Here is an 8,702-nt window from a genome sequence, read left to right on the forward strand (position 1 = left end):
TTATTCACTTTCTGCACAAAATCACTTTTTCCATATATTTTATTTTAGATAATCACTTTCAACTATAAAATCACTCCTCCAGAGAATCACTCCCTGCAGAGAATTTAGATCAGAAAAAACTCTACCAAACAGACACTAAATTAAACGCGACTTACTACACTTCATGGGCATAAACATGCATTTTTGGATTATAGGACCCAAGCAAACCCACCTCGCAAGTGTGGATCCCCGTAAAATTTTGTTCTTTGGAGAATGCAACTATGATGAAAACAATTATACTACTGAGACAACATAAAAAAAAAGCGGCTGCCACATGAGTGAATCAATTATGTTGATATAAAGCTATGGAACTGGTAGTACCATTATTACTAGTACACTCTCAAGTTAGCAAAATTATTTACATAAAGACAAGCAAAAACTTATTAAACACCATAAAAAAAGAAGAGACAGCAATAACTTTTCTACTTTCAAGAGAGGACATTAGTAAATGACAACTAAACGAACTTCCTATGCTGGACAAGAACATATGACAAGTGGGAAAGTCATAAAGCAGATCTTTGTTATTAGATCGTGAAGTTGGCAACAAGGACATAGTAGTCATCTATAAGGACATACCAGCCCCCAAGAAGAAGTAACAGTTGCAATTTATTGGGATTCAATAAAGAAATAATAATGTACATTGGTATTCTAGCAACAAGTACATGCCAGAAGGGACCAAGTTTGGTGCAGTATCAGATATCAGGGTACATCGGTATTCTAACAACAATTACATGCCAGAGCGACCCATATTCAGTGACTTGTCATCAGTAGTACAACAATCGGAGGCAACATGCCTCACGCCAACTACTGGATTCTCCTAAAAGTACTGTACAAGGGTTCCCCTGGCAACAATTATGCGCCAGCAAGACCCAGATTTAGTGCAAAGTATCAAGAATACAACCAGCTGAGGAAACATTCCTCAGATCTATAATTGAATTGCTGCCTACAAATCCAAACCCAAAGGTTCCATCCTCATATAGCCAAATCCTTCCCTCCACATTCCTCGCATCATCTAAGGGAGTAGAGAGATGAGGTTCAACCACATCATAACTGGAATTGATGCACAATATCCGAGAGATAACCCTGTTCTCAATGCCTGCATGGTTGAAATCCACACCTCGGATATGATTGCGGCTACTATAATTATCCAGCTCTTGCTCAGAGAATGGTGGTTCAAGAAATGTAGTATCTGTAGTCCAAAAGACAGGAGAGTATCCAGAGTTTTGGCTCCTTGTATCACTAAATCGTTGACAAGTTACTCCACCAATGTCATCATAGGTGACAAGGTAAAATTCCAGAGTCCTATCCTCGCATATACCCTGTTTGGGGAACATAGAAGTTAACATAGCATGGATGGCAAAGATCAACTATTAAGTAATAGGTGGTTTGGGAAATCATCTGATAATATAGATCACACAACCATGCTTGCAATAACCATTTAATTGGACAAAATTGTCTTAAACATCACTCTGTGTGCATGGCAAAAGATCAACTATAAGACAACAGGTGATTTAAGAAATCACCTGATAGGACCTTTTTACAATAACCCTCTAACTGGATAAAATGCTTTAAGATGATGGAAATACCTGAATGCTTGTAATAGCTCTCTAAAATATTTTTAAGACAATGGCAATTTTTAAATACAAATGAACAACATTTTAGAAAGTAGAAATGCTAAAATGGAACACAGTTACTTGAGGAAAAGCGAACAATTAATCACAACTGTGAAACTTCAGAGAGAGAGAGAGAGAGAGAGATTAATGAAGTCATAAGACATGTACAACCTTTTCTGAGATCTCACATCTAGCAAGTCGCAAATGCTATACAGTCTCTTGAATTTAGCCCACACTTTACAAATCCTCTAAAATGGTAACATGGTAACAGAAGGTTGTCTTCAATTTATAACCAACAAATACGCTCCAAGTTACAGAGACAAGAAAGATGCAAAATAAGCTGAACAAACTGACATTAACTGAAAAACGTAGTAGGACTTCGTACAAGGATCACGATTATGTACACCACAACAAAGATTCACCCGTAACATAAATATTGGAAAAGTTTAACTGCCAGTTTTCTCAGCTTTCATTAACAAACAAACCCAGAAAACCATGATTATTTGGACACACAAAAATAGCGATAGGAACTAGCCAGTCATGGAATGGTCTGTGTCCAGAATGGTTCCAGGAGCAGTAGATCTAGATGAGATTTCTCCAAGCTTCTGAACTATATTCAATCCAGTGAAACTAATGTTTCAAATTTCAATCCCTAATGTTTTCTGGGTAGCCATCTGTATTTTGTGATTGGGCACTAGGATGCTTGCTGCTGACATCAATTCAGGCTCCAGAAGATCACAGAAAGGCTAGAGCACTCCAGTTCAAAGCTCTGTCATAATAAAAAAAAATGGCCATACTGCTATGAGAATCAAGTTGCACGAGGGGAGGCAACGGTGGTCACCAAACCATGAAACACAGAACTTGGCATGCTGGCAACGAAAACCAAATCTCACGTCCAACACTTGCTACTCAACTAGCACAATCCGCGACATGGACTAGCTGTTCCGATAACAATAAACGATTCAAATTATATAATCGAGCAAATTGAGCAATACCAGACATCTCATTCGTGGGCAATTGCACAAACAAGCGAAGCCATTTCACGGTATAAGCCACAGCAGCTAAATCGCGAGCATCCAACAAGTTTGATACCATAACAACGAAACTTTCCAATGGAAACAGCACTGCTTGGACGTTATGCGACAACAAATTAGCAAGCTTTGTGTACAGAGGAAGCACCTTCCACAGCCCCTGCAGTGGTCGCGCCTTAGTTGGCTCGGCATCCGCGATCCTCACGAAGTGCTCGGCTTCCATCCCGCCCCCTCTCCTCCCCTGCCTGCCCCTCCGCCTCCTCCCGGCCCCAGGGCTTCTCCTATTCGCAAAGTGCGCGTAAATCTCCTCCGGTGGCGAGCCACTCACCATTTCCTCACCCTCAACGTTCACTGCCGCCGCCTCCACCACAATGTGGTTGTTCCCGACGAAATTGACGCAGACCGGCATGTCCCCGATCGCCGCCACCGTGTCGCCGGACTCGGCGATGGAGAGCGTCACGAAGGGGGACTTGGAGACCTCGACGCCGCCGCCGTACGCGGAGGAGGGCGCGAGGAGGGAGGCCGCGAGCGTGGCGGAGGGTGCCCACTCGAACGCGGCGAGGGACGGGGAGGGCGGGAATTGGGAGGTGGAGACGGAGGGGAGGCGGCGCCAGAGGCCGAGTAGGCGCCGGAGGCGGTGGAGGGAGCGGAGGAGGCGCCGCGCGGTGGCGGGGCAGGAGGCGGGGGGAAGGAGCGGGCGCGGCGGCGGCGGGAGGCCGAGGCGGAGCGCGAGGGCGAGCGGGAGCGCTGGAGATGACGCGGCGGCGGCGAGGCGGCGGCAAGCGCAGGTCGCGGCGGCGGCGTCGGACGGCGCGAGGAGGGTGAGGATCGAGAGAAGCGCGTCCTCCGGCAGGTCCTCCAGCGCCGTGCCCGACCCCGCCGCCGCCGTCGGTGAGCTCCCCATGGTGGCGATGAGAGATCTAGGGTTAGGGTCTCGAGCGTCGACGCGGTGGCAGCGGCTCGTGAGATCTCGATGTGCGCGCGCGCCTTGGGATTTGGGCATGGGCGGTGGCCGGAGACGTGGGAGAAGAGCGGACAGAAGAGGTTGGAGAGCGAGTGGTATATTCGGGTGTGGATTCCGCGGGTGAGCGAGGCGTTTCGCTCGCTCCGCGTCGGCTATCACCGACACGTGGGCCCTAGAGGTGGTGCGGTTAGCGTGATCCACTTGTCGGTGGGGTATGTGAGGGTAAGCAAAGCGTGCGTGTAGTATAAATTAGACGTACACGTGTACTCACACGCTAGAATATTCTAATTACTGTCCAACCTCTTCTTCACCCTTCTCGCAAGTATCCAGCCACCACCTCCACGCACTCATCGGTGGAGTATGCGAGAGTTTGAATAGAGCAAACACTTGTTGTGTAGTATTTTTATAGGAAAAATTGTCTTTATATTATTATTAACGAAGTGTTTTACAAATATACCATTTAATCCAACTGGATTACTACTTTACCACTACTTACTACTCTGTTTTTGCACCGTCTACCACTCCATCATCTCTTGTTTCCTCCCCTTCTCCTTTATCTCTGACATGAGAAGACGGACAAGCAAGTCTGGCAAGAGGAGTAATGGCAGGTGAGCGAGCCTATGGAGGAAGGAGCTTTAGGCGGCCAAGGGAGCAAGTTGTCGCCTACGGCTCCTCCCGCTAACGCTGCGACCCCAAACTCAACCATCAATGAGTCCTTCCACCAACTACGACAACCGACCATAGATCTGTATTTCGCCCGGCTGCTCCCCCACCACGCCACCGAACCAGCCCGTCGTGCCACCCCACATTAGCTAGCAATGACGACATCACTCCTAGGAGCAGCAACTTCTTGCTGCAAGCACGACCACAGAGGACGAGGGCCAGGGCTTGACGAAGCTTGACGAGGAACCTGGCGGACCCTTGTAGGGTATGCAGCCCTCCAGCGAGCATTAATTAGGTGGAAGCTGATGCTCCCAGGAGTGACATCGTCGCCGCCAGCTGATGTAGGATGGCGCGGGCAATAGCTTGGGGCGGGTTCTCTCTTGATGAACTAAGAAGATTGAGTTCATTGGCAATCTAGTGGGTTCGAGATGCGATGGTGGGGAGGAGCGGTGGTGTTGGAGAGGTGACACCGGAGTCCACGCCAGGAAAAAGAGAGGCCAGAAGAGAGAGAGAGAGTATATGGTAACATCAACTAACGGTGGAAGAGATCCACATGTGATCTGAGCTGTCCGTGTTGAATCTGATGAAGCAGTGCTAGAACGGAACAAATCTAAGAACTAGGAAGTGGTAAAGTAGTAGTCCGGTGTGGGAAAATGATATGTTTGCACACTGCTTCACTAATAGTTGTATACAAGCAAATTTTCCTTTTTATAAGTCAGGCGTGCATATATATATATATATATATATATATATATATATATATATATATATATATATATATATATCGCGCACACGTGTGAATGTACACTAGCACGTGTATAATCTTATATAGCATGGGCAAGTGCTTTAATTATGTACTATTTCTCAAAAGGATTTAATAAAAAAATAACTCAAACCCGTAGAGAGCTAAGAGTATCTTTAACTCACTTTCTAAATTTTCCTCCATATAGAGAGCTACCTAACCTGATTCTCTCTATTTCTCAACACGCTCTAACGGACTCCCTAAATTTAGCTCATATTCTACACTCACCTATACTTTATTAATATCTTATACTACATATAATAGGATAGTGTTCCCATATATATAAGAAACTTAATTTTTCACCATATTACCTAGGGATAGAAATAATTTTAAAAATTATTAATCACATAAGAAGAATATTAGTGTATTTTCTCATATTTTTGAAAATTTATTTGAGGCTCTAACAATTGTTAGAAGGTATAAAAATAGTTTTTTTTATAATTTTAGTTTTAATTCTACATATGCTTTTTGTGTGGATTCAGTTAAAATAGGTTATACATAAATTATAAAATATGTACAATAAGTTTTAGGATTTTTGAGTAATAAAAGATCACTGTTTAAACAGAGAAATAGTAAGAGAAATTAGAGTTGCCAGTACTGTCTACCTGTTGATTCTTGATCCGTTCTGTCCAATAGCGAGCCTCTTTTGTGCTTGTTGGATCCGGAGAGCGAGACTGATGGGATAGTAACTGTATAGATATAATGAGGGAGTTGGTGAGTGGGATGGAGATAATTTTTAAGGCTGATAACTATTTAACGATAGGGAACTGGAAAAGAGTCGGTTGAAATTGCTCTAACCAACTGACTTATACACATTTCATTTGTGCGTGTAGTGTTTTATTACGCGTTGGGAGAAGTAACCGGTGAGGAGATGGGGTGGGGCCCGTTTCATTCTAGAGGAGAAGATGGACCGCGTTGCGCGCCACGTGGCGCCGGCAGCGACCTTCGACGTGTCTGCGGTCGGCAACAAAGCACGGGCAATTTGCAAATGGTGCCTGCTCAGCAACTTCCTGCTATAGCTGCACAAGGAAAATTGCAGGTAGGACGTCTAAGAAATGTCTTTGGGGGATTTAGGACTTGGCACTCAAATAATTTGAGGTACAACTTAAAGATCTGGTGTTATGTGTAGCAACAATCTAGGAGCACCTTGTTTAGGAAAATATGCTGCACACCTTGTTGCTGAATAGATCATTTATGTTTCCTGATTTCAATTATGGAAATTCCAAGGCCCTGGTATATATATCCTGAGCTATGACCTTTATAAATGCATGAACTTCTGTAGTGTGTGATAACTAAATTTGCACAAGCACTAGACAAGTATTCTTGAAACACTTGCCCTAAAATATTTTTTCTTGGTTCAGATATTCAGATTCGAACTAGTTTCCTTGCAAATATACACAACCTAAACTGCTTAGATATACATTTTGCACTTGTGCCACAAGGCATATGGGCCTCCAAATCAATGCTTTGTGCCTCAATTGCTATGTTGAAGTGATCCTACAGTGTATGTTTTGACTGATAGCTGAATGGCTCTCTTTGACCTGGGGTTCTTACGTGTGCTATGATGTCTTGCAGGGGTCAGATGGGTTTAATTATCTGAGGAGCAGCAGAAGAAAGCTATCGAGCTTAGAAACATGACAACTGGTGGAGCTTGTGCCAAAGAATCCCTTGAAGAAACTGGAGCAGATGGTGCTTTCAGAAGGGCTCCGAGAACGAGAATGACAAAGAGAGCGGTGCCGGCAGCAAGAAGGGGCACACAAAGGAAAAACAGGAGTTTTCAATGCCTTAGCTGCTGTTTACCTTTGCAAGGCAATGGCCTGGGCATCAACATTCGCTGTGATGATTTTACCTTTCGTTTGGATTTTGGATGTTCTGGAGCATGCACTATCACAAAATCTATAAAAGCAGACTATATTATATACGGTTTCTTAGAGTTATCACAGACTAAATATTTTGAAACGATTGCTAAAATAGATGTGTCTATAACAAGTCAGACTTTTAGGTGTGAATAAACCCACAGACGATTTTTATAAATCCGTCTATTCTTATCATTTAGACACATACAACTTTAGAAAAAATCCATCTGTGATAATGTCACGAACGATTTCTTGCCGTCTGTATCTAGTTGGTAGACACAGACGAATTTTATAAACACCCGTATGTATTTTAAGATCCATGAACATTTTCAAATTTCACAGTCGTCTCCCTGGCTCTTTTGGCCTCCAACACACACAACTGCTTGTCTCCTAAAACTCTTTCGGCTTCACACACACAACCACTCGTCTCTCCTCACTATAAAGCAACAAGGAGTGTTCTTCTTCCTCACTCGCTATATCCAAATATTCCACTGTATTGAGAAGCGATGAGTGTTCTACTTTCTCACTCTTTATTCGTGTTAGAGAAACTAGATCTTGCTAGGGGCCGAATCCCTTTCACTGCATTGAGGTGAGTATCATGTGGTTCCTTTCACTACACTGAGGTTTTGATTGCTTTAATTTGTGCAACTAATAGCAAAATATTGTTTCCGTTGTAAATCTGCAATGGCGCAATTCACGGCAATCAAGAGGTGGCAGGATGGGGTTGTCCCTATGGCGGCTTCGACGACGCGGATGCTTGGTGTCGACTTTGACCCGGTGGAGTTCGTCTTCTTGGCTGCTGTGATTCTGTGAAGGCCCCATTCCGTTGACCCTATGTATGCCTTCAACCGCGTTCTCCATTTAGTTCCACCGGATGGAAATTTCTACATTGCTATTCGTCAGAATGGAGATATTTTTATCAATTGCAAGTTAGGCTTGAATGCCCATTTCTTTTTAAACCATGGTTGACGATTTGGCAGCAGCGCAGTCTAGTTCTGACTGATGCGTGAGATCATCAAGGTTCAGCCAGATCTGGATGACTGTAAGATGCTAATTGAAGATGATTCTTAGGTTGACATTGTGCTAAAATATAGGAGGCTAAGATGATGTCTATCATCTCATCTTTTTGAAAGATAGCATCGATTGACCCAAGTTTGTCTATCACTTTTCGTCTTTTTTGAAGAAGGCGTCACCATGATGTCAATCATTTTATCTTTTTAGAATACAACGTTGATTGATCAATTATGATGTATAGGTAGCTAGGTTTATGTGTTTAGAACAAGTGTCATGTTCTTAACCTTTGTAATATGTAAATGCATGTGTTTTATTTTTTGAATAATGTGTGATCGATGTTCTGAATAATATGCCAATGTGTTAAATTTGTGAATAATAAAGTGTGTATATGTGTGACCATTTTCACCCTAGAAGAGAATTTGCTTCCTGGCGAGACACAGATGGTTTTTATAAAAAATCTATGTGTGACAACTAACATAGATAGGTTTTTAAAACTTGTCTATGACTCTTAGTAGTCACAGACGGGTTTTAACCAAATACCGTTTATAACTCTCAACACTCACAAATGGATTTAAACAAATACTGTCTGTGATTCTTACTATGCACAGACGGTTATCTAGAAACTTCGTTTATGTGTAAGTGTATTATAGACAGTTCTGAAACCATATGTAACAAAGTCGATATCAGAGGCCCTTTTGTAGAGACAAAACCTATAACCAT

General features: G+C 43.2%; 1 protein-coding gene across 1 annotated transcript; it reads right to left on the reverse strand.

Moving 5' to 3' along the window:
* Positions 1-632: 632 nt before the first annotated feature.
* LOC133906129 (F-box protein At3g12350-like) lies at positions 633-3,864 on the reverse strand. Its single transcript, XM_062347921.1, has 2 exons — positions 2,832-3,864; positions 633-1,358 (listed from the first exon to the last, which is right to left on the reverse strand). The coding sequence occupies exons 1-2, from the start codon at positions 3,684-3,686 to the stop codon at positions 915-917; spliced, it is 1,299 nt and encodes a 432-aa protein (XP_062203905.1). The 5' UTR covers positions 3,687-3,864; the 3' UTR covers positions 633-914.
* Between the last annotated feature and the right edge of the window lie 4,838 nt (positions 3,865-8,702).

The sequence above is a fragment of the Phragmites australis genome, chromosome 23 (assembly GCF_958298935.1).
Source record: "Phragmites australis chromosome 23, lpPhrAust1.1, whole genome shotgun sequence".
In the NCBI taxonomy this organism is placed as follows: domain Eukaryota; kingdom Viridiplantae; phylum Streptophyta; class Magnoliopsida; order Poales; family Poaceae; genus Phragmites; species Phragmites australis.

Excerpts from the sequence above, each read along its gene's own strand:
- LOC133906129 (XM_062347921.1), bottom strand. The coding sequence starts at position 3,686 with ATGCCCAAATCCCAAGGCGCGCGCGCACATCGAGATCTCACGAGCCGC. Across the intron at positions 1,359-2,831 it reads CACTGCAGGGGCTGTGGAAG|GGTATATGCGAGGATAGGAC; the intron begins GTGCTTCCTCTG and ends TTCCCCAAACAG.